We start from the raw sequence: 26918 nt of genomic DNA on the forward strand, positions 1-26918 counted from the left end.
TTTTGAGGTGTTTTGTGGTGGCTCAGCAGAGGACTGGTGCTCATTCTTACCACTTGCAGAGTTTGCCTTCAACAGTCAGATCAATTAGTCTACTGGAACCTCGCCTTTCTCTGTAATTATGGTTTTCATCCCCATTTTGGAAAATTTTGTAGGATGAGTTCTGGGTGACCTGGAGTAGACACAGCCGTACAAAAACTTGGGGATCTCTGGAGAGAGGTACAAAAGAATATTGGGGTGGCCCAATTTTGTCAGAAACTAAAGGCTGATAGGAAACACTCTTCAGGTCCCATCTTTATGGTGGGACATAAGGTCTTGTTGTCTTCAAAGAATATTAAGCTTAAGGCAACCTCGGCAAAGTTGGGTGCCAAGATTATTAGACCATATGAGATCTTGGAGATGGTCAATCCAGTTGTCTTTAGACTGAGACTGCCTCAGTCTTTGCATATCCCAAATGTGTTTCATAAGTCCCTGTTGAAACATTTGTTCCCTCAGCCTTGTCTCCCTCATCCCCTCCTTCTCCTGTTCCCATTGATGGAGGTTTGGAGTATGAGGAACAAAGGATCGTTGACTGTAGTAGGATCTGGAATTCCCTTCAATACTTGATTCATTGGAAGGGATACGGACCCGAAGATATATCCTGGCTTCCGGCTCATTCGGTGAGAGCCAGTCATTTGGTCAGGGCTTTCCATAGGAGGTTTCCTGAGCAATCTGGGGGTCCAGTGGCCACCGTTGAAGAGGGGGTACGGTCACGATTCCTCTGTGCAGAACATTTTGCTTTTGGAGATGCTCTGCTGTGCTTTTCTGAGTTTCTGAGCTAGCAGTCTGATTGACAGTGCAGGATTCCATGTTGGTGCTGATCTTTTAGGTTTTCCACCTTCCTGGTAATTGCTGAGGCTTCTTTACTGAGCATGCTCGCCCAGGACCTTGCCAGTTGTATTCTCTGTTTCTGCATTTGTGCTGTTGGCTTGTGTCTCTGTTAGTGTTCTGATCTTGGTTTTCTGACCCCTGACTTTTATTTGACTTCTCTCTGCCCGATTTCTGTTCCTGTCATGATCTCCTGCCTTCTGACCTCAGACTGTTACGTGACCACATCTCTGTTTTCTCCCTGAACCTATTATGTGCTCTCCTGAATTTCTGGCCCTCGGATATTGACCTGACTATGCCTTTGCTTACTCCTTGTGCTCATACATGTCCTCGCGTTACCAGACCCCGGCTTTCCTGACTTCTCTTCTGTCCATACTACCCATAAGTAGTGACTATCATCACAGTGAGACTTTTGAACAACTGAAAGCTGCTGTTGGTTTTCACACTGCTTAAATAAAATGCTCAACATCAGCAGTTTTTAAAAGCTTATTTAGCAGTCTTCCTATTAGTTATACCGATTATATATTAAGCACTTCTTTTTGGGTATTCAGCATCAAATATGATACCACTTTGATCCTTGAAGGCTACAACACCTAAGGAGGCTACTATGCCATTTTGTTAAATTTCTTGATGAACTCCATCCACTACTGGGATGGAGAGAAACGCGTCAAGATCTTCTGATATGAATTATAGAATGTCTCAGAGCACCTTTTAGTGAGAAACGACAGATAAGTGACAATCTATTATTAACCCATATATAATTTTCCATATTGAAAAGGAGACCCCTGTGAATGGTGTTAGGGAACTTAGGGCATATAAGGGTGAGCCTCCGAGGAATGGGGGCATAACAAAAAAATAAGGATGTACTCCATTGCTAGGTAGGAGCAAGCGGATTAAGGGACAGTTTTGTGGAAGGAAAATATATACAAACTGATACCCTATCTTGAAGATATAAAGCTCCTACGTATTAAGGTGTGAAGTAATTTTGTACATCTTTTTACCTGTTTGTTTATATATGTAGGAAATAGGCAATAGTGTGCACTGAGACAGTAAGTGATTGGTTTTTTACAATATTTTTTCTACGAGACCTATTGATCATACTTGAGGATGGAAAGTGAGGGTGAGGAAAAGGGAGAGCCGCCGAGGAATGGGGCACCGGTTAAATAAGGATGTACTCCATTGGCAGGTAGGAATATATTCCATTATGGTAAGAAAGGTTTTGAAAAAAAACCCTTCCCTCTTTATTGTGCTAATTGTCAAAGGTACTTGACGAATAAACCCTCATCTCCCTTACCTCTCTAGTGACCTCACAGAATTTGGCTAGAATTTAATGATATTGTGACAACCCTCACTTTGTGAAATAATTTTTTGTGTTTTTTGTTTTGAGTTAAGTTTTTAATGTATATCAATAAAATGTACATTTTATCAACAAAATATTAGGTATATCCTGTCACATCATGTTATCTTGTAGCCAGCAAAAATGATGTAGTGTTATTTTTGAGCAGTCAGACTGTGGAATGCCCTACCACAAGAGGTAGTAATGGCAGATACTATAACAGCTTTTAAAAAAGGGCTGGATGATTTCCTCAGTACACACAATGTTGTTGGTTATAATTGACTTAATGACAAAATGTAGAATTGTTGGAGGAAGGTTGAACTAGATGGACCTAGGTCTTTTGTCAACCTTATTAACTATGTAACTATATTGTTATTGTGTTTTACAGAGTTTAGTTATAACATTTGTTTTCATGTTCTGTTTCCAGCCTTGTGCAATGTATGCATCTGGGAGCAGATTGAGTTCTTGGAAATAGAAGAGAACCATGGGAAGAGAATTACATCTGTATCTAAAACGAGGCACAGGTGTTGTACCGAATACTATTGTTTATTTCACATTATACATTTTTAATATAAGTTGAATGTTGTGCATTAATAACAAGTAACAAAACATCTGACGGGTTTAAGTTTTTGAACTTTACAAGGAATATTAAAAATATATATTTTCAATATATATTTATATGAATATATACATATATATATATATATATATATATATATATACAGTCAGGGCCAGAAATATTTGGACAGTGACACAAGTTTTGTTATTTTAGCTGTTTACAAAAACATGTTCAGAAATACAATTATATATATATAATATGGGCTGAAAGTGCACACTCCCAGCTGCAATATGAGAGTTTTCACATCCAAATCGGAGAAAGGGTTTAGGAATCATAGCTCTGTAATGCATAGCCTCCTTTTTTTCAAGGGACCAAAAGTAATTGGACAAGGGACTCTAAGGGCTGCAATTAACTCTGAAGGCGTCTCCCTCGTTAACCTGTAATCAAGAAGTAGTTAAAAGGTCTGGGGTTGATTACAGGTGTGTGGTTTTGCATTTGGAAGCTGTTGCTGTGACCAGACAACATGCGGTCTAAGGAACTCTCAATTGAGGTGAAGCAGAACATCCTGAGGCTGAAAAAAAAGAAAAAATCCATCAGAGAGATAGCAGACATGCTTGGAGTAGCAAAATCAACAGTCGGGTACATTCTGAGAAAAAAGGAATTGACTGGTGATCTTGGGAACTCAAAAAGGCCTGGGCTTCCACGCATGACAACAGTGGTGGATGATCGCCGCATACTTTCTTTGGTGAAGAAGAACCCGTTCACAACATCAACTGAAGTCCAGAACACTCTCAGTGAAGTAGGTGTATCTGTCTCTAAGTCAACAGTAAAGAGAAGACTCCATGAAAGTAAATACAAAGGGTTCACATCTAGATGCAAACCATTCATCAATTCCAAAAATAGACAGGCCAGAGTTAAATTTGCTGAAAAACACCTCATGAAGCCAGCTCAGTTCTGGAAAAGTATTCTATGGACAGATGAGACAAAGATCAACCTGTACCAGAATGATGGGAAGAAAAAAGTTTGGAGAAGAAAGGGAACGGCACATGATCCAAGGCACACCACATCCTCTGTAAAACATGGTGGAGGCAACGTGATGGCATGGGCTTGCATGGCTCTCAATGGCACTGGGTCACTTGTGTTTATTGATGACATAACAGCAGACAAGAGTAGCCGGATGAATTCTGAAGTGTACAGGGATATACTTTCAGCCCAGATTCAGCCAAATGCCGCAAAGTTGATCGGACGGCGCTTCATAGTACAGATGGACAATGACCCCAAGCATACAGCCAAAGCTACCCAGGAGTTCATGAGTGCAAAAAAGTGGAACATTCTGCAATGGCCAAGTCAATCACCAGATCTTAACCCAATTGAGCATGCATTTCACTTGCTCAAATCCAGACTTAAGACGGAAAGACCCACAAACAAGCAAGACCTGAAGGCTGCGGCTGTAAAGGCCTGGCAAAGCATTAAGAATTAGGAAACCCAGCGTTTGGTGATGTCCATGGGTTCCAGACTTAAGGCAGTGATTGCCTCCAAAGGATTTGCAACAAAATATTGAAAATAAAAATATTTTGTTTGGGTTTGGTTTATTTGTCCAATTACTTTTGACCTCCTAAAATGTGGAGTGTTTGTAAAGAAATGTGTACAATTCCTACAATTTCTATCAGATATGTTTGTTCAAACCTTCAAATTAAACGTTACAATCTGCACTTGAATTCTGTTGTAGAGGTTTCATTTCAAATCCAATGTGGTGGCATGCAGAGCCCAACTCGCGAAAATTGTGTCACTGTCCAAATATTTCTGGACCTAACTGTATATATGCTACATCTACTTTATATATATATATATATATATATATATATATATATAAAATAGATGTAGCATAAAATGCAACATTTTAAATTACCAATCATTCATCTATGCATTTGAAGTTGCTCGCTAAAATATATTAGAATTTTTTCTTCTCATAAATATGATATTTATTTGGGTCTGCAGTAAATGGGTTGCCATATTATACAATCACTTTACAATCATTGCTAGTGATGGGCAGGCCCCGACTGTAAAGGTCCGGATTCACGTGGTTTCAAAAGTAGCCGAGTGCCGGACCCGGACCTGGAGTTCTCAGGGAACTCACGGTAATGATCCAGATCCGGCACTCGGGAAATCAAAAAAATAAAGGAAAAATAAAGAAAATAAAAATTAAGCAGGCACGTTATACTTACCAAGTCTCCTTTGCAGCTGTAACTGCTTCTGAGACCGCTATCGCTCATCCATATGCACTGCTTTCTCCATTTACTGGCAGTCCCCGAGTCTGTGATTAGTTGCAGTCAGACAGTGCCCCCACCCTGTGTAACAGTGTCTGGCTGCAAACAATCAGACCCTGCTGCGGATCACTGTAGATTGGGGTAAAACTAAATAAATAAAAAAAATGTTGTCATAGAGTCCCTCCATATTATGATACCCGGCACAGATAAAGCATACGGCTACAGGCTGCAACCCCAGCTGCGCACTTTATCTTGGCTGTGTATCAAAATAAGAGGAACCGTACGTGGCATTTTTTTAAATTATTTAAATAGATATTTTTTAAAAACAGTATGCAGTCTCCCCCCAATTTTGATACCCAGATTCAGTTCCCCGTAGACTTACATGGGAACCAGAGTCCGCCCACATATCCGGGATCAATTCCAGGCTTGAACTTTTTTTTTTTTTTTTTTAAATCCGGTTATCCACCGAGCCAGAACATCTGTGAATCCGCCCATCACTAATCATTGCCCATTTTTTTCACTTTGTTGAGAGGTGCTGAATAGCTTGACTTTATCATAAGTTTTTTTCACATAAATTATTTAAATTTTGATGAATTACCCCCATTTCTATCAGTAAAGAGAAGGTGTCGTCAAAAAAAAAAAAAAAAAAAAATCAATCAATAAAAAATATAATGTATTAATGTTTTAATGTTTTGTTTAAATATTATTTGTTTTCAATTTGGCAAAATATAAAAAATAATATTTTAAAAGTTTGATATTTTCTACTCTTAAACACTAGGGGGAGCAGCTGCTGAAATCCTACTGTAGAATTAGCTCACATTAAAACTGCAGTAAAAGTGGGTGTAATCTGCTCTCATGTGTGTAATGTCATAGCTCCCCCTCCCGTTCTGAGTGTTTCCAAAAGCATAAGAGAAGATTAAGTTTATGGACACACTGTAGAGCTATTTTGTTGGTGACCGCAAAGTGATCCTAATATATCTAAAATGTCATCAAGGATTGCTGGCATAGTGCCCCATTGTGTACTGTGCCCCACTGTATATACTATGCTCCATATACTCTGTGCACATATACTGTGCTTTCATCTTTCTCTGCCTCCATATTACTGTGCCCTATATATCTGTGCCCCATATTTATGTGCCTCCATATTTCTATGCCCCCATTTACTGTGCCCCGATATTTCTGTGCCCCCATATACTGTGCCCCAATATTTCTGTGCCCCCATATTTCTATGTCTCCATATACTGTGCCCCAATATTTCTGTGCCCTGATATTTCTGTGCCCCATATACTGTGCCCCAATATACTGTACCCTGATATATCTGTGTCCCCATATACTGTACCCTGATATTTCTGTGTCCCCATATACTGTGCCCCGATATTTATGTGTCCCCATATACTGTGCCTCGATATTTCTGTGCCCCCATATTTCTATTTTCCCATATACTGTGCCCCAATATTTCTGTGCCCTGATATTTCTATGCCCCGATATTTCTGTGTCCCCATACACTGTACTCAGCGTTGAGGGGAGAAACTGCAGAGACACCAGGCTGACAAGAAAAGCTGCTGACCAGGATCGCAGGTCCGAGGTGACATGCGGCGTGGAGGGGCGATCTATAGCATAAGCCCAATACTGCACTACAGATGTCACTGCACGATCAATGCTCCCAGCCACATTCACTCACCCCAGATCTCCATCTCTGGAAGCCCCTCCTGTCAGCCTGGTGTCTCATCTGTTCCTCCTGTCAGAGTTGCCAGGAACGGAGGCCCGAGTTGAGCACACGCGGGGGAGGGAACCGGGGGTTTGGGGAGCAAGTATCGCAGCATGACTTTCACAGCACACCAGGATCCGTTAGAGGGGGTGCAGAGAAGTGGGGAGCAGGGATCGCAGCACGACTTCCACAACACACCAGGATCAGTTAGGGTGGGATCACTGCTGCCCACCACTAGTACTCACCCCATCTCGCACCTCCGCTCCCCGCACCTCCTCCTGTGAGCCTGGTGTCTCGTCAACTCATCCTGTCACAGCTCGACTAACACTGAGCACAGAACCAGTGACAGGGGGAAATTGCAGCACACAGCATATGCTGTGGGCTCCAAAGAGATGGCGACGGTCTCCTCCCAGAGCTGTGATCTAGACAGCCCAGGGCGCATATCCAGGTCACAGCAGGGAGTAGTTACAGTGTAAAAGGTAGGGTCGGATGCCGACTATCAACCCTTATGCACAGGGGCTGCCGTATTTGAGGTAACAGACCCCAGAGTTTGAGTAAAAATATAATTAAAGAAAAACTTAATAAACAATCAATTTAATTATGTATTAAAAATAATTGATTCCATAATCACAATTAATAATACAAAAATTAAAAAACACGACACCTTTCCTTTAAAGGGAACCAATCACCAGGATTTTCGTTTATAAACTAAAGCCAGTGCTATACTGGCACTATCAGGCTGATTCTATACATACATGCAGTGATCAGCTCGGATGTTTAGGTTTTGAAATCCAAGAAAGTGAAGTTTGTAAAATCAGCAGCTTCTTGAGTGACAATTGCTCTGGAGCAGATCATATATTCATAGTTATCTCCTCCCCCTGTTATAATTAGCATAAACATTATACAAACGACTCACTGTATCTGTGCAAGGACCTGTGTGAGGTCATACCCATGTGACCTGGTATCCAGCTGAGGCACCGCCACCTCACCACAGGTCCTGCTAGACAAAGTGAGTCATTTGTATAATGTTTATGCTCATTCTAACAGGGGGAGGGGATAACTATGAATATATGATCTGCTCCAGTGCAGCTGTCACTCAAGAAGCTGCTGATTTTACAGACTTCACTTTCTTGAATTTGAAAACGTAAACATCCGAGCTGACCACTACAGGTATGTATAGAATCAGCCTGATAGTGCCAGTATAGCACTGGCTTTAGGTTATATACGAAAATCCTGGTGATTTGTTCCCTTTAAGTATAAATCACCTTTTAAAAGAACAAAAAAGGAGACAGTTGCAGTCTGTAGTGCCAAGATATGTGGAACAATGACTATGGGAATATAGCCATGCATTACTGCTATGAAAAAACATGTAAAAATTGAGATACTTAAGACAAAAACCAACCCAAACCCAACAGCCAAGGCAAGGCGACCTCATTTTTGTTAGGTACCCATCAAACTAATGCCTCTTTTTGGGATAAAAAACCTCTACAATTTATGGGCGGACAGGAACCTGCAAATGGAAAATTAAAATCGCCTGCCGCTCAAGAGCAGGAGTGCTCAATCAGAAGTCAGAACCCTGTAATCTAAGAAAAAGACACATCCTATCTTTCTAATGTAAACAGTAGAGTTGAGCGCGGTTCGTGGTTCTCCAGTTCGCGGTTCGAGTGATTTTGGGGGGTGTTCTAGATAGAACTAGAACTCGAGCTTTTTTGCTAAAGCTCAATAGTTCTAGATACGTTCGAGAACGGTTCTAGCAGCAAAAAGCAGGGCTTTTTACAGCTACAGTGTGCAGGAGCCATCGCTGGCAGCCTGCCAGAAGCTGGTAACCAAGATAAACATCGGGTATCCAAGCAAAGCGCTTTGGTTAGTAACCCGATGTTTATCCTAGTTACGTGCAGGAAGCCCACACTTCCCCGCTCAGCTCGCTCCGCCCCCTCCTGCACGCGGCATGTACACACACACACACACACACACACACACACGTCCGTCATCCTGGCACTCTGCACACATGGTCCCACTCGGCTTACCTGCGGTGATGAAGTCCCGACCTCAGCGCTGTCACTGTCGTCCATGGCCGCCGCTTGTCACATCACCTTCTCTCGCTTCCGACCCGAGACTGACTAGCGGTGACGTCACGGGCCTCTCGCGATACTTGGCTGTGAAGGCGGCGGTCATTGAACTCAGTGACAGGGGCTGTCAGCAGTGCAGGAGATCAGCGCAGGTAATGTACCTCGCTGACAGCAGCACTTGTCATGCCCTGCAGTGACCTGGGCTGACCCATTGATGTTAGCTCAGGTCACTGCACTGCTCTCCCAGCCAATGGGGAACATCCTGCTCTTCATTGACTGGGACAGTGTGGATCGTCATGGCAACCCCTTGGATTACACCAGACCTGGATTTGTTTTTCTTTCTAATAAATTGGTTAAAGAGGGAATGTATTGGGGAGTATTTTTTCAAATAAAAATGTGTTTGTCGTCTATTTTTTTTTATTACTGACTGAGTTGGTGATGTCGGGTATCTGATAGACGCCTGACCTCACCAACCCCAGGGCTTGATGCCAGGTGACATTACACATCTGGTATTAACCCCATATGTTACCCCGTTTGCCACCGCACCAGGGCGCGGGATGAGCTGGGGCGAAGCACCAGGATTGGCACATCTAATGGATGCGCCACTTCTGGGGCGGCTGCGGCCTGCTATTTTTAGGCTGGAGAGAGTCCAATAACCATGGACCTCCCTAGTCTGAGAATATCAGACCCCAGCTGTCTGCTTTACCTTGGCTGGTGATCCAATTTTGGGGGGACCCCTACGTGTTTTTTTTTTTTAATCATTTATTTAATTTAAAATAACAGCGTGGGGTGCCCTCAGTTTTGGATTACCAGCCAAGGTGAGGTTGCCAGCTGTGGTCTGCAGGCTGCAGCCGTCTGCTTTACCCTAGCTGGCTACAAAAAATAGGGGGAACCCTACGTCATTTTTTTTTTTTCATTTTTTGGCTAAATGCAAAGCTAAGCACCCCTTAGTGCCACATGAAAGGCACCAAAGGGTGCAAAATTACAAAATGCAGGAGAGTGGGACATTATGTGTCTTTCTGCCATTATAATGACAGAAAAGACTGATATGAAGTGCACAAGCACAAGAAAACCACCAGAGCGCTCTACGCTGTGAAAAGCAGTAGAAAATGGCACTGGAGTGAACATGTGACCGCCTCATGTAGGATGAAGCTATGGATCCTGGGTAAATTTATGCATTTACCCTCCTTCAGTTTTTTTGCAGTACACAAAAAAAACGGAAGGCACACGGATGACAAACAGATGACATACGGACCGTCTACGGAACGGAAACGGATGCCACACGGCTGCACCCGTGAAAAAAACCGGACTGTTTTTTGCAGACCGCAAAAATGGATCGGTCGTGTTAATGTAGCCTTATTCTGATCTGCCGTTTATAAACAGCAGGCAGAAATAAGTGAATAACACCCCCCAGCGTCAGAAAATCTCCGGGGTTTCAGGGCTAGCTGAGACCCTGGAGATCATGATTCAGGACGGTTTTTCCGGTCCCCGCTCACGTGATCACAGGTATACACCGTACACCGATGATCACGTTACAGTAAATGACAGCGCCGGTAAAAAATTATTTCTCTCCCATCTGGCATGAACAAACATGATAAATCTCCTCCCCGGTCCCCTCCGGTCCCCCGGTGTCGCCAAAGTGCCCCCCTGATGCCCTCCCAGAAATCCAAGATGGCCGCGTGCACAGCAGCGCGCCGGCCGCATTCACCCTACTCCTCTGATTTCTGTCGCATGTGCCATGACACATGCAACAGAAAACTCCTCCCCAGGCCCTGCCAGGTCAGCCCCTATAACCCCACCGGTGTTCCCCGGTGTCCCACGGTACCTGTGCAGCGTTGATCCCCCCACGGCCCTCTCCTTCACAATAGACGCTGCCGCATGCACAGAGCGGCTGTCAGCTCAGCTTCCTGTGTTCAGACACAGTGAGTGGTGGTTATGCATCTGCAAGCTAAATGAGCGGCACGGTGGCTCAGTGGTTAGCACTGCAGTCTTGCAGCGCTGAGGTCCTGGGTTCAATTCTCACCAAGGACACCATCTGCAAGGAGTTTGTATGTTCTCCCCATGTTTGCGTGGGTTTCCTCCCACACTCCAAAGACATACAGCGCTATGGAATTAATAACGCTATATACAGTTAGGTCCAGAAATATTTGGACAGTGACATAATTTTCGCGAGTTGGGCTCTGCATGCCACCACATTGGATTTGAAATGAAACCTCTACAACAGAATTCAAGTGCAGATTGTAACGTTTAATTTGAAGGTTTGAACAAAAATATCTGATAGAAATTGTAGGAATTGTACACATTTCTTTATAAACACTCCACATTTTAGGAGGTCAAAAGTAATTGGACAAATAAACCAAACCCAAACAAAATATTTTTATTTTCAATATTTTGTTGCGAATCCTTTGGAGGCAATCACTGCCTTAAGTCTGGAACCCATGGACATCACCAAACGCTGGGTTTCCGCCTTCTTAATGCTTTGCCAGGCCTTTACAGCCGCAGCCTTCAGGTCTTGCTTGTTTGTGGGTCTTTCCGTCTTAAGTCTGGATTTGAGCAAGTGAAATGCATGCTCAAATGGGTTAAGATCTGGTGATTGACTTGGCCATTGCAGAATGTTCCACTTTTTAGCACTCATGAACTCCTGGGTAGCTTTGGCTGTATGCTTGGGGTCATTGTCCATCGCTACTATGAAGCGCCGTCCGATCAACTTTGCGGCATATGGCTGAATGTGGGCTGAAAGTATATCCCGGTACACTTCAGAATTCATCCGGCTACTCTTGTCTGCTGTTATGTCATCAATAAACACAAGTGACCCAGTGCCATTGAAAGCCATGCATGCCCATGCCATCACGTTGCCTCCACCATGTTTTACAGAGGATGTGGTGTGCCTTGGATCATGTGCCATTCCCTTTCTTCTCCAAACTTTTTTCTTCCCATCATTCTGGTACAGGTTGATCTTTGTCTCATCTGTCCATAGAATACTTTTCCAGAACTGAGCTGGCTTCATGAGGTGTTTTTCAGCAAATTTAACTCTGGCCTGTCTATTTTTGGAATTGATGAATGGTTTGCATCTAGATGTGAACCCTTTGTATTTACTTTCATGGAGTCTTCTCTTTACTGTTGACTTAGAGACAGATACACCTACTTCACTGAGAGTGTTCTGGACTTCAGTTGATGTTGTGAACGGGTTCTTCTTCACCAAAGAAAGTATGCGGCGATCATCCACCACTGTTGTCATGCGTGGAAGCCCAGGCCTTTTTGAGTTCCCAAGATCACCAGTCAATTCCTTTTTTCTCAGAATGTACCCGACTGTTGATTTTGCTACTCCAAGCATGTCTGCTATCTCTCTGATGGATTTTTTCTTTTTTTTCAGCCTCAGGATGTTCTGCTTCACCTCAATTGAGAGTTCCTTAGACCGCATGTTGTCTGGTCACAGCAACAGCTTCCAAATGCAAAACCACACACCTGTAATCAACCCCAGACCTTTTAACTACTTCATTGATTACAGGTTAACGAGGGAGACGCCTTCAGAGTTAATTGCAGCCCTTAGAGTCCCTTGTCCAATTACTTTTGGTCCCTTGAAAAAGAGGAGGCTATGCATTACAGAGCTATGATTCCTAAACCCTTTCTCCGATTTGGATGTGAAAACTCTCCTATTGCAGCTGGGAGTGTGCACTTTCAGCCCATATTATATATATAATTGTATTTCTGAACATGTTTTTGTAAACAGCTAAAATAACAAAACTTGTGTCACTGTCCAAATATTTCTGGCCCTGACTGTAAATGAATAAATTATTATTATTACTGTATTTCCCTGCTCATGAGGTAAGGAACATAATTGATCAGGAGAGCTATATACTACATTTCCAAATGGAGGGATTTGCTTTTATAGTTTCCCTGCTGAACGACTACCAAACATGAGAGTCCGTTATACGCCACAAGAAAACACATCTAAATAGCGAGCTCTGTTGTTAAGTATTCATTCAGCTGGATAACTGGACTTAAGGGGGTATTCCATCTCCAAGATCCTATCCCCAATATATAGTAGGTGGAATAGCAATAATATCAGCAAATACCAATATTTGGAAATGTAGAATAGTTCTCCTGATTAGGCATGCCCTTACCTCATGAGCAGGGCATTGCAGCTTTGGTAGCAACCATTACGACATGGACTCTGCTGCTGTGGACCCGGAGAGAGTGAGTGCAGATTCATTGCACCCACACTCCTCACATGAAGGGTCCGCACTCCTAGAAAATGGGGGATACGTTCCCTGAGTGTCTCCCCGCCATATTCTAGATGGTCCAGAGTCGTCGTGGGACCCCTTTATTTTTTTTCTTACAATAAATTGGTGAAAGAGGAAATGTTTTGGGGACTGTTTTTTAAAATAAATTTCTTTTGTCGATTTTTTTTTTTGTTAGTACTGACAGTTTATGATGTTGGGTATCTAATAGACGCCATGACATCACAAACTGCTGGGCTTGATCTCAGGTGACTTTACAGCTAGTATCAACCCGATTTATTACCCCGTTTGCCACTGCACCAGGGCACGGGATGAGCTGGGGTGAAGCGCCAGGATTGGCGCATCTAGTGGATGCGCCACGTCTGGGGTGCCTGCGGCCTGCTATTTTTAGGCTGTGAAGGCCCAATAACTATGGACCTTCCCACCCTGAGAATACCAGACCACAGCTGTCCGCTTTACCTTGGCTGGTGATCCAATTTGGGGGGGACCCTACTTTTATTGTGTAATTATTAATATTTATAAAATAATTATAAAAAAAGAGCCTGGGGGGGACCTCCACATTGGATCCCCAACCACGGTAAAGCTGCCAGCTGTGGTTTTCAGGCTACAGCTGTCTGCTTTACCCTAGCTGGCTATCAAAAATGGGGGGACCCAACGGCATTTTTTTTTTTAACTATTTTTTAAATAGAAAAAATTAATGGGCTTCCCTGTATTTTGATTGCCAACCCATAGCTGTCTGCTTTATCTGCGCTGAGAATCAAAAATACCGCGGAGCGCTACGTCATTTTTTTTTAAAGATTTATTTTTACAGCACTGTGGTGTCCAGCAATCAAAATACAGGGAAGCCCATTTTGTTTTTAGTTATTTAAATAAATAATTAAAAAAAATATATATGGGCTCCCGCTGCATTTTTTGTATTGCTAGCTAAGGGTAATCCAAGCAGCTACTGGCTGCTAACCCCCACTGCTTGGTGTTACCTTCACTGGCAATGGAAAATCCAGGGAAGCATTTTTTATTTTTTTTGCCAAAAAACTACAAAAAAAGGACGTGAGTTTCGCCATAATTTTGTATGCTAGCCAGGTATAGCAGGCAGGTGCTGGAAGAGTTGGATACAGTGCCAGAAGATGGCGCTTCTATGAAAGTGCCATTTTCTGAGGCGGCTGCAGACTGCAATTCGCAGCAGTGGGGCCCAGAAAGCTCAGGCCAACCTGTGCTGCGGATTTTAATCCCCAGCTGCCTAGTTGTACCTGGCTGGACACAAAAATGGGGCGAAGCCTATGTCATTTGTTTTCTAATTATTTCATGAAATTCATGAAATAATAAAAAAAGGGCGTCCCTTTATTTTTGGTTCCCAGCCGGGTACAAATAGGCAACTGGGGGTTGGGGGCAGCCGTAACTGCCTGCTGTACCTGGCTAGCATACAAAAATATGGCGAAGCCCACATAATTTTTTCAGGGGGCAAAAAACTTCTGCATACAGTCCTGGATGGAGTATGCTGAGCCTTGTAGTTCTGCAGCTGCTGTCTGTCTGGAGAAGAGCAGACAGCAGCTGCAGAACTACAAGGCTCAGCATACTCCATCCAGGACTGTATGCAGAAGTTTTTTGCCCACCAAAAAAGTGACGTGGGCTTCGCCATATTTTTGTATGCTAGCCAGGTACAGCAGGCAGCCACGGGCTGCCTCCAACCCCCAGTTGCCTATTTGTACCCGACTGGGAACCAAAAATATAGGGAAGCCCGTTTTTTTTAATTATTTCACTTATTTCATGAAATAATTAAAAAACAAATGACGTGGGCTTCGCCCCATTTTTGTGTCCAGCCGGGTACAACTAGGCAGCTGGGGATTGGAATCCGCAGCACAGGTTAGCCCGAGGTTTCTGGGCGCCTCTGCTGCGAATTGCAGTCCGCAGCCGCCCCAGAAAATGGCGCTTTCATAGAAGCGCCATCATCTGGCGCTGTATCCAACTCTTCCAACAGCCCTGAAGCCGGGTGGCTTGTTGGGTAATAATGAGTTAATACTAGCTTTGTTTTACTAGCTAGTATTAAGCCAGAGATTCTTAATGTCAGGCACTTTTGACCCGGCCATTAAGAATCTCCAATAAAGGATTAAAAAAAAAGACACCACACAGAGAAAAAATACTTTAATAGAAATAAATACACAGACACATTAGAGACTCCATCTTTATTACCCCCTGTCAGCCCTCCACGATCCATGGTCTTCTGTCTTTCTCGTTCAACAAATGCAGCTCTGCTCCATCACTGCTGCATGGGGGAAGACGTTGCTTCCCGTGCAGCAGCGTGCAGCCTTCACTCCGTGAGTGATCAGTGCTGCTGGCTGTCAGCGGTAACAGCGGTAACGCTGACAGACGTGTTACCATAGCAACGGTGCTCCCAGAGCCACGGTTAGCGGTGACGCAACGGTGATCTCCGTTAATAACCGGCTGTGTCAGCCGGTCCCTAACGGAACGGGGAGTCGACCGTGTGCTAGAGCATGTCGCCGGTACACGGCGATACACAAATGTGCACCGTGTACCGGAGAGATGCACTCGCAGGTCCTACATGACGCGTCATAGTCATGTGACCAGTCTGTAGGCAATGAGATAATAGCCACGTGACTGGTCACATGGCTATTTTGACATCACGATAGGTCCTGCATCTCTGCTGGCAGTGCCGGTCACCGGGAGGATTCAGCAATCATCAGATGGAATAGCGGCAGGAGACAGAGTGCAGGAGGGATCGCGGGGACCGGTAAGTGTTATGGCAATGTTTATTAACTGTTTGTGTACATTTATCATGCATTTTTATGTGTTTGTGATTGCCTCCCATTATATCCTATAGGTTCGAGTTTGGTTCGTCGAACGTTCGACAAACCGAACTCGAACGAGACCTCCGTTCGGCGAACCGAACTCGAGCCGAACCACGGCCAGTTCGCTCATCTCTAGTAAACAGGTGCAAACTGAACATGAAACATAGTAACAAAAAGGAGACAGTTACACTGTTTAGTACTAAGATACTAAACTATTAATTCTCCATTTCCAGGTTCCTGTCTGCCCATAAATTGTAGATTTTTGTTAACCCAAAAATGAGGTCGTCTTGCCACTGGCTGTTGGGCTCACATAAAATTCGGCCATTTTTGTGTGCTAAGTATCTCAATTGTTATGTTTTTTCTTAGCAGTAATGCATGTCTATATTGCCATATTCATTGCTCCACATATCTTAGCACTGCACTGTGCAACTATCTCCTTTTTGTTACTATGTTTCATATTCATTTTGCATCTGTTCACATTAGAAAGATAAGATGTGCCATCAGTCTTTATCTTTTAAAAGAAAGTTTCACAAAATTTTTCATATTGAATTGGACAGATGATGTAATATTGGCTGCAAAGTGGAATGAAATGTTGTTTTTCTTTTTTTTAGTTTTGCCTCTCCGATGTGAAGATATTAGCAATCCAAGTATTATGCACCTAATAAGTTAACTTTTGTTATCAGATTCTTTCCCTTTCATCATACTGACCAATCATAATCAGGCAGCAATACGCTGGAAAAATAACACATTTCCGCCATAGCTTAGAGTAGGTTTCTCGTTGTATGAGATGTAGTTACATTTAGGGCTCGCTCACAGGGCCGTAGATTCTTTCAGAATTGGGCCGATTATGTTAATGACGGATGTTGATGTGCCAAACTATCTAATCAACATCATCAGGAACCTCTACATAGACCAAGAAGAAACAGCTGGAACAGAAAATGGTGACATGGCATGGTTCATAGTAGAGCAAGGTGTCAGAAAAGGCTGCATCCTGTCACCTTTTCTCTTCATTTTATATGCAGAAGCTATTTTCAGGAAGGCTGGACTTGCAGAAAAAGAAGAAGAAATCAAAATTGCTGGACGAATCATCAACAATCTTAAATACGCAGACGATACAACATTGATAGCAACAAGCATAGATGGAATGAAGGACTATTATGGAGTGTGACAATAGAAAGCTCAAACATGGGACTTCTACTCAATAGAAAGGAGACAAAGATGTTGACTGCTCCCAGGTACAGACTAGGACACATTTGAGATGCACAGCGACAAACTGGAAGTTGTAAAATACTTCAACCTACTTTGATCAATGATCACTCAATATGCAGCAATGACATTGAAGTCAATAGCAGAATGGCTATGGGCAAATCAACAAAGATGTCACAGGGAAAGTTCCTCAAATCGAGGAACATTTCACTGGTGATGAAGAAATGGCTCGTATATAGTGTAGTCTTTTCTGTAGTAACATATGGATTAGAAACCTGGATGATAAAGAAACAAGACAGAAGAAGAGTCAACGCTATAAAAATGTGGTGCTGTCGAAGGATGTTATCGATACCATGGATAGCAAGAAGAAAAAACAATTCAATTTTGGAAAAAATCAAGCCAGACATGTCACTCAAAGCAATTATCACCAATCTACATGTTGCCTGCTTTGGACATATCATACGAAGAAATAAATCACTGGAGAAGGACATCATGGTCGGAAGAATAGAAGGAACAAGGCGTAGAGCAAGACCAGCAACACGATGGCATGATACTATCATGATAACGAAAGAAGACCCTGTTGACCTATCTAGGCTTGCACAAGATTGCTTTTCCTACACAGCATTCATCCATCAAGTCACCATGGTGCGAGATCAAGCAGAAGGCTGTAAAAAACAAAAATATTAATGACACGTGGCTCAAACTCTGATCTGATTTTGAGCCAAGTTTCACTTACTGTGGTCTGATTCTCTTGCATGAGAATCCGAGCAAAGGTGCAGGGAAGATGAACTTAATTCCTCCATCTTCTCCATTGTTTGTGCATTGTGATGTGCAAATTGGACTGTACTCACATGGCATCCAAGTGCTGTCTGATGTTTTGCATGCATCAATTGACTTGAATGGGTGTGTATACCGTATACGCTGTCAATCACAGCATGCAGCGTTTTTTTCATGCACTGGTCGGCAGTGCCCCATAGTATAACATTGGGCCCAGTGCTATCCTACAACACTTTGCAGAGCACTCAATAATTTTATATGCTCGTGTGAGAGAGCCCTTACAGTTAGGTTTAGAAATAGTTGGACAGGAACCAAATCTTTGCGATTTGGGCTCTGTAAGCAACTATTTTTTTTTTTTTTTTTTAAGTGAAACAACTGAGATGCAATTGAAGTGTAGACTATAAAGCGGGCTTTACACGCTACAATATATCTTACGATGTGCCGGCGGGGTCACGTCGTAAGTGACGCACATCCGGCATCATAAGTTATATTGTAGCGTGTGACAGCTACGTGCGATTGCGATTGAACGGTAAAACGTTCATCGCACGCACGTCGTTCAATTGCTAAAAATTGAACGTGAGGTTGTTCAATGTTCCCGAGGTAGCACACATTACAGTGTGTGACACCCCAGGAATGATGAACAGATCTTACCTGCGTCCCGCGGCTCCCGCCGGCAATGCGGAAGGAAGGAGGTGGGCGGGATGTTTACGTCCCACTCATCTCCGCCCCTCCGCTTCTATTGGCTGGCTGCCGCGTGACGTCGATGTGATGTCGAACGTCCCCCCCACTCCAGGAAGTGGACGTTCGCCGCCCACATCGAGGTCATATGGAAGGGTAAGTACGTGTGACAGCAAATAATCGTTTGTGCAACACGTTCAACAAATTGAATGTGCCGCACATACGATGGGGGCGGTTACGATCTCATACGATATCGTATGCTTAATCATAACATGTAAAGCAGGCTTCAGATTTAGGAATTGCAACCATTTCTCTACTTTTTACAAAACGTCCTTATTTCAGAGGCTTAAACATAATTGGTAAATTTACTTTACCATAAACAAAAAGTTCAATTTGAATACTTTGACAGCGTGTGTGATTCCAACCAATCACAGACGCTGTAACAAAGGGTAGGGGTGCGATCTGACTGCAACCAATGACAGATGTCGGGACTCATGGTGGGCGAGGGGAAGCAGTGCATAAGTAATTAAACGGATCCAGAAGCAGTGTGACAGCCGTCACAGGAGACTCGGTAAGTATAACTGTCCTGCTCTAATCCTCCTATCCCTTCTACCACCATCTTAGAGCAAAATGTTCGTGTACTCATAAACTTATATGGGGTTTGGCGTCCAGGCAGATGTTCGGGTTCAAGTCCGGTATGGAACCGTATTTTTTTTTTAAAGTCTTGCCAAACCTGTCGAAGCTGAACATCTGCAGGTTCACCCATCTCTAATTACAACTGAGAAACTGTCACGCTTGCCAGGTGTAGCAAGCATGGCTTCCACTTCTCGCTCTTTCTCGGGGAAGAAGACGCTGGGCTGTTGTTTTTCGCGCCCAAAGATGGCTGCAAAATGGCGACTTTTCAAAATTTTTACAGCGGAGCACTGCTGACTGTCCAAAACAAGGCGCACTTCCACCAGGTAGGTGGATGGGTCACAATCCTGTTTGTGACACCAAGTTTCGAGGTGTACCGCCCCCAACGGCAGCAGCCGGGCTGCTCGGATCCAGATCCGCGGTGTGGCTCGAGGGGTCTCCGGACCCGGGGGTCTCGCAGGCACTTCGAATGAAAGGTGGGTTGGTGTATGTGGGATTTTCCTATATAGTCCGTGATGCCACCCAGGGTGTGTGGTGAGATGTGACACCACCGCTGCTGTTGGGGAGCACCCGGGGGCGTTGGGATGGCAGCTGGATGTTAACCCCTCCGTGGGGGGTAGGGATCAGGCCTGGACTGACAGGCGGGAGGGGCGGGACTTCTCCCGGTGGGCTGGCCGGTGGAGGGGTGGGGGGGCCACCCCCCGCCTCTCCCGCACTCAGGGCCGGCGTCAGCAGTGCACGCGGCATACCTGGGCAAATGCCGGGGCCCTGGAGAGCCGGGGGGGCCCACTCGGCCTCGTCAGTTCTGGTGCCCCTTGGCCGGGGCCCCCTCGCCTTAGTTCTGCTGCCCCCGGGCCGAGTTCCGGGGGTCCGCAGTCCTCGCCAGGAATCTGCAGCGCCGTCCCTTTAAGGCGCGCAGACTTCCTGGTTTGAACTTCATGTGTGGGCGGAGCTACCGACCGGCCTGCTCAGTCCCACAGATGAAGGAGTTGCAGTGCCAGCCAGCGACCCCCAGCACAGCTCTTCTCTCCGGCGCTGTGTGGGCCCCCTCCCCACCGTGACCTGAGCGGTATGTGCCCTCCCCCCCCGGTGTTGTATGTGCTGGCCCCTGGAGCTGTGTGTGGGCCCCCCAGAGCCGCGTGTGTGGGCCCCTCAGAGCCACGTGTGCGTATGTATGTAGCAGAGCTATGTGTATGTATGTAGCAGATTCATGTATGTATGTAGCAGAGCTATGTGTGTATGTATGTAGCAGAGCTATGTGTGTATGTATGTAGCAGAGCTATGTGTGTATGTATGTAGCAGAGCTATGCGTGTATGTAGCAGAGCTATGTGTGTATGTATGTAGCAGAGCTATGTATGTAACAGAGCTATGTGTGCATGTATGTAGCAGAGCTATGTATGTAACAGAGCTATGTGTGCATGTATGTAGCAGAGCTATGCGTGTATGTAGCAGAGCTATGTGTGTATGTATGTAGCAGAGCTATGTATGTAACAGAGCTATGTGTGCATGTATGTAGCAGAGCTATGTATGTATGTAGCAGAGCTATGTGTGTATGTATGTAGCAGAGCTATGTATGTAGCAGAGCTATGTGTGTATGTATGTAGCAGAGCTATGTGTGCATGTATGTAGCAGAGCTATGTATGTAACAGAGCTATGTGTGCATGTATGTAGCAGAGCTATGTATGTAACAGAGCTATGTGTGCATGTATGTAGCAGAGCTATGCGTGTATGTAGCAGAGCTATGTGTGTATGTATGTAGCAGAGCTATGTGTATGTATGTAGCAGATTTATGTATGTATGTAGCAGAGCTATGTATGTAGCAGAGCTATGTGTGTATGTAGCAGAGCTATGCATGTATGTAGCAGAGCTATGTGTGTATGTATGTAGCAGAGCTATGTGTGTATGTATGTAGCAGAGCTATGTGTATGTATGTAGCAGATTTATGTATGTAGCAGAGCTATGTGTGTATGTATGTAGCAGAGCTATGTATGTAGCAGAGCTATGTATGTAGCAGAGCTATGTGTGTATGTATGTAGCAGAGCTATGTGTGTATGTATGCAGCAGAGCTATGTGTGCATGTATGTAGCAGAGCTATGTGTGTATGTATGCAGCAGAGCTATGTGTGTATGTATGCAGCAGAGCTATGTGTGTATGTATGTAGCAGAGCTATGTGTGTATGTATGCAGCAGAGCTATGTGTGTATGTATGTAGCAGAGCTATGTATGTAACAGAGCTATGTGTGCATGTATGTAGCAGAGCTATGTATGTAACAGAGCTATGTGTGCATGTATGTAGCAGAGCTATGTATGTAACAGAGCTATGTGTGCATGTATGTAGCAGAGCTATGCGTGTATGTAGCAGAGCTATGTGTGTATGTATGTAGCAGAGCTATGTGTATGTATGTAGCAGATTTATGTATGTATGTAGCAGAGCTATGTATGTAGCAGAGCTATGTGTGTATGTATGTAGCAGAGCTATGTGTGTATGTATGTAGCAGAGCTATGTGTATGTATGTAGCAGATTTATGTATGTAGCAGAGCTATGTGTGTATGTATGTAGCAGAGCTATGTATGTAGCAGAGCTATGTATGTAGCAGAGCTATGTGTGTATGTATGCAGCAGAGCTATGTGTGTATGTATGTAGCAGAGCTATGCGTGTATGTATGTAGCAGAGCTATGTATGTAGCAGAGCTATGTATGTAGCAGAGCTATGTGTGTATGTATGTAGCAGAGCTATGTGTGTATGTATGCAGCAGAGCTATGTGTGTATGTATGTAGCAGAGCTATGTGTGTATGTATGCAGCAGAGCTATGTGCGTATGTATGCAGCAGAGCTATGTGTGTATGTATGCAGCAGAGCTATGTGTGTATGTATGCAGCAGAGCTATGTGTATATGTATGTAGCAGAGCTATGTGTGTATGTATGCAGCAGAGCTATGTGTGTATGTATGTAGCAGAGCTATGTATGTAACAGAGCTATGTGTGCATGTATGTAGCAGAGCTATGCGTGTATGTAGCAGAGCTATGTGTGTATGTATGTAGCAGAGCTATGTATGTAACAGAGCTATGTGTGCATGTATGTAGCAGAGCTATGTATGTAACAGAGCTATGTGTGCATGTATGTAGCAGAGCTATGTGTATGTATGTAGCAGATATATGTATGTATGTAGCAGAGCTATGTATGTAGCAGAGCTATGTGTGTATGTATGTAGCAGAGCTATGCATGTATGTAGCAGAGCTATGTGTGTATGTATGTAGCAGAGCTATGTGTATGTATGTAGCAGATTTATGTATGTAGCAGAGCTATGTGTGTATGTATGTAGCCGAGCTATGTATGTAGCAGAGCTATGTGTGTATGTATGTAGCATAGCTATGTGTGTATGTATGCAGCAGAGCTATGTGTGTATGTATGTAGCAGAGCTATGTGTGTATGTATGTAGCAGAGCTATGTATGTAGCAGAGCTATGTATGTAGCAGAGCTATGTGTGTATGTATGTAGCAGAGCTATGTGAGTATGTATGTAGCAGAGCTATGTGTGTATGTATGCAGCAGAGCTATGTGTGTATGTATGTAGCAGAGCTATGTGTGTATGTATGTAGCAGAGCTATGTATGTAGCAGAGCTATGTATGTAGCAGAGCTATGTGTGTATGTATGTAGCAGAACTATGTGTGTATGTATGCAGCAGAGCTATGTGTGTATGTATGTAGCAGAGCTATGTGTGTATGTATGTAGCAGAGCTATGTGTGTATGTATGCAGCAGAGCTATGTGTGTATGTATGCAGCAGAGCAATGTGTGTATGTATGTAGGTAGCAGAGCTATGTGTGTATGTGTAATGGGATCAACAATTCAGACTGCATCATTAATGTAGAAATGGATTTGAATACTGTTTCAGCAATTGCCCACAAGGGGGCAGTGTCAGACTGTGCAATCACAAACACAGAGCTGGGAAATCCCCTACTGCAGCTTGTGTGTGAAAACCAGGAAGAAAAAAAAGTGTTGGAAGGTTGTTCAGCTCCAGAGCTCAGCCAGAGGAGAGCTGCGTGTGGTCTCCCTGAACAGAGGGCTCTTTTGCCACCGGAGTCTTGGAGAAATCACCCTGTGGAAGTGGTTTCTTCCATTCCCGGTCTGCAGGACTTTGTTTTCACCAAGGATCTAACCGGACTGCAGAGCATCGCAACCAGAGTGTAAGTGCAGGGGCTGTGACCTCCCTTCTTCTGCTCGGCGTGCCCCGGGACTAAAAGACTGATTAGAATCCGTTACCAGCGGGGGAAGATCAAAGGAAAAGACCGAGGAGCTGCATCCCTTCAGCGCTGCACCGGGACCCATCATCGTGAGACTCCAGGCCTGCGACGTGGGAGCGGCATCTTCTTCCGGGATAGACTGGTACGTGATTGTAGGGAAAGTTAGGGAAAGTTGCTGCCATTTCTTTGTTGTTTTTCTCTTTTCTTATTTTTTTCTCTTGCTGCGTACCCGGAAGGAGTGAAGATCCGGGGACTCCACTATACACATGTGCGCAGATAGTTCGGTTGATTGTATTATAAATATGTTTCCTAGTAAAGAAATGTTACTACCGGTAAAATCTGAGTATGGGGATTTTGTTGGAATAGAGCATACACACACACCCGCGGCCCTACCACCGGTCGCTTCATGTGGCGTAGTCGGCAGGATGTGTGACCAACAAAATCATCCCCCGGTAGTAACTTATAACCGGACAGCTCCCCCGCCGTCTATTGTCAATCAGGTGAGGAAGTTTGACGGACGGAACTATCCTGTAACTGAATGGACTGAACAACTTAAGATAGTGGGGGAAATGTATAACACTGATCCTAAGACCTTAGCAGAAATGGCCATGCTAACATTAGAAGGGGAAGCGTGGACAACAGTCAGGCTGGAGACGGTTAGGGGCCAGCGTACGTTGGATGACTTGGTGCAGGTGCTGGAGAACACCTATGGGCCGACCACATATGCGGGAACATTGCGCTATATGTTCTTCCGGCGTACTCAACTCGAGTTGGAGGACATTCCTCAATATGCCAATGCCCTTCAAGTGCTACTAGAACAAGTCGGTAGAAACGAAGAACAGATAGCTAGTACGGGTACCCGTGACCTGGTGTTGAGAGATCAGTTCGTGACCGGATTGAGAGACCCGTACCTTAACCGCTCATTGCAAGATCTACTCCGGATAAATCCGGCCTTTACGTTCGCTGAGGCCAAACAAGAAGCTATAGAACGTTCAAGGGGACCTGCGGCTTGCAGGTCCATATCTGGTATCGGGACTCCGAACAGCAACACGGAAGAACTGAAACAGATGGTGGCAGAGTTGCAGAAACAGGTGTTACAGCTCACCTTAGACCAACAGGCGGGCCGGCAAGCGAGACAACAACCCAGCCGGCCGATGGGAAGATGCTGGACATGCGGCGATCCCCGCCATAGAGCCAACCGTTGCCCCCAGAACTTTCAAGCTCCTCCACAGTCCGATCTACCAGAACCAGCAAGTCATGTCCCACAACAGTGGCCGCCTTTAAACTAGACGCCCCTGCCAAAGAGGCTCACTCGGCAGGGGATGCCAAAGAGAGGGGTGTAGGAAAACAGAGCCAGCCACGGAACAAACTTGCATCAAATAGCCCCACCCTGGAAGTATTACTGGAAGGGATCGCCGTACAAGGGTTAATGGATACTGGGTCTCAGGTATCCACCATCTCCGAGCAGTTCTACGAAGAATGTCTAAAGCCGCGGGTTGCCTATGACCCTGATACCGCCATCAAGATCAAAGCAGCCAATAATCTACCCATTCCGGTGACGGGAGTTGCCTGGATGAACACCGAAATCTGTGGCCAAGATCTCGGGAAGAGAGGGATAATCGTGGTCAGGGAAGGCTTTGGATCAGAAACGCCCATGATTATTGGGATGAACATCTTGAAAGACCTGAATCTGGTGTTGTTTACCAAGAAGGGGCCCAAGTACTGGCAAGAAGTGACCGCACATAGGGCCACCCGCCGTGCCTTTCAGCAAGTGGTCCGGACCTGCAACCTCCAGCGAATGACAGAAGAACAACTGCCGCTGGCCATGGTCACCGTACCCCGCCATACTAGGATCACCTTACCAGCTGGGAAAGAGACAGTTATCTCACTACCCCTTAGCACCATGAGACAGCTTGAAGGCGTGGAGGTGCTGATTGAGCCGCGCTCCCCGAAGGAAGGGAAGCTGAATCCACTAGTCGCTCGAACTCTAGCAGTAGTGAGAAAGGGAAGAATTCCTGTCAGGCTGGGCAACACGGCTAACGTGAGCGTTGACCTAGAAGCCGGGACACAGCTCGCCCGAGTCTACGCTCTAACCGAAGAGGTGAACCCTATGAGCCCCCTCCAGTTTGTACCGTCTACAGAGGGAGATTGGACAGTGACGGTCTCTGCAATGGCCGCTGTCGCGGGTGACACCAACGCGGGGCGAGAACTACGAGAGAAGTGTCAGTTCGACGTATCCCAATACTCCAAACGGGAGGTGTCCCAGGTGGAAGAGCTACTTCAAGAGCATCAGGCGTCCTTTGCCCGGCATGACACCGACTTTGGGTGCACCACCAGTATCAAGCACGAAATCCCCACCGGTGACACTGCTCCTATCCGTGAAAGGTACCGCCAAATTCCTCCCCAGCAATACCAAGAAGTGAAAAATCTCCTGAATTCCATGTTACACGCGGGAGTGGTACGAGAAAGCCAGAGCCCCTGGGCGGCACCGGTAGTGTTAGTCAAGAAGGACGGATCCCTGAGATTCTGTGTGGACTACCGCCGTTTGAATGCTTGCACCATCCGGGACTCGTACCCTTTGCCAAGGATCGAAGAATCCCTGACAGCCCTGAAGAAAGCCAAATACTTCTCTTCGTTGGATCTGGCCAGCGGATATTGGCAGGTACCTATGCATGAGAAAGATAGAGAGAAGACTGCTTTCATCTTACCCATGGGCCTGTATGAGTTCGACCGGATGCCCTTTGGTCTGAACAACGCGCCGGGGACTTTCCAGCGGCTGATGGAGCGCTGCTTGGGAGACTTCAACTTCGACTTCACCCTCATCTACCTGGACGACATTGTAGTCTATTCGGCCACATTTGAAGAACACCTGCAGCAGCTGGGCCGTGTGTTCAGTAGGTTGAGAGAACATGGCCTGAAGTTGAAACCCAGCAAGTGCCGTCTTCTGCAGCCCGAGATCAATTACCTGGGCCACCGGATCTCAGCCGAAGGTGTCCAGCCATCTTCAGAGAAGATAGCCGCCGTACGGGATTGGCCGCAGCCCACAAACGTCAAGGAGGTCAGGGCTTTCCTGGGGTTGGCCGGCTACTACCGCCGGTTCGTCAAAAACTTCGCCCGACTTGCTGCACCCTTGCATGACCTGCTTCGAGGGACCACCAACAGCCCCAGAGGACGACCCATCAGCTGGGGACCCAGCCAGGAAGAGTCCTTCCAAGCCCTAAAGGGTGTCTTAACGTCTCCCCCCATCCTGGCATATGCGGACTACAACCTGCCCTTTCAACTACACACCGATGCCAGTCTACAGGGTCTAGGGGCAGTACTCTCACAGGTACAAGAAGGCAAGGAACGGGTCATAGCCTATGCCAGTCGGTCCCTACATGAGGGCGAGAAGAACCCCACCAATTATAGCTCGTTCCGGCTGGAGCTGTTGGCCCTAACGTGGGCTATGGCGGAGAAATTTGCAGGGTACCTCACGGGGACCGAAGTACTAGTCCTGACCGATAACAACCCGTTGGCCCACTTAGAAAATGCGAA

The 26918-nt window shown here is 45.2% G+C and overlaps 1 protein-coding gene across 1 annotated transcript in view; it reads left to right on the forward strand.

Moving 5' to 3' along the window:
• Positions 1-2644: 2644 nt before the first annotated feature.
• ADGRV1 (adhesion G protein-coupled receptor V1) overlaps positions 2645-26918 on the forward strand; it is a 380769-nt gene continuing 356495 nt past the window's right edge. The window contains exon 1 of the mRNA XM_075326288.1: positions 2645-2724. Coding sequence (XP_075182403.1) covers positions 2685-2724 — 40 coding nt within the window. The 5' untranslated portion in view covers positions 2645-2684. The remainder of the gene's footprint in view (positions 2725-26918) is intronic.

Source organism: Anomaloglossus baeobatrachus, chromosome 1 (assembly GCF_048569485.1).
Source record: "Anomaloglossus baeobatrachus isolate aAnoBae1 chromosome 1, aAnoBae1.hap1, whole genome shotgun sequence".
NCBI lineage: Eukaryota > Metazoa > Chordata > Amphibia > Anura > Aromobatidae > Anomaloglossus > Anomaloglossus baeobatrachus.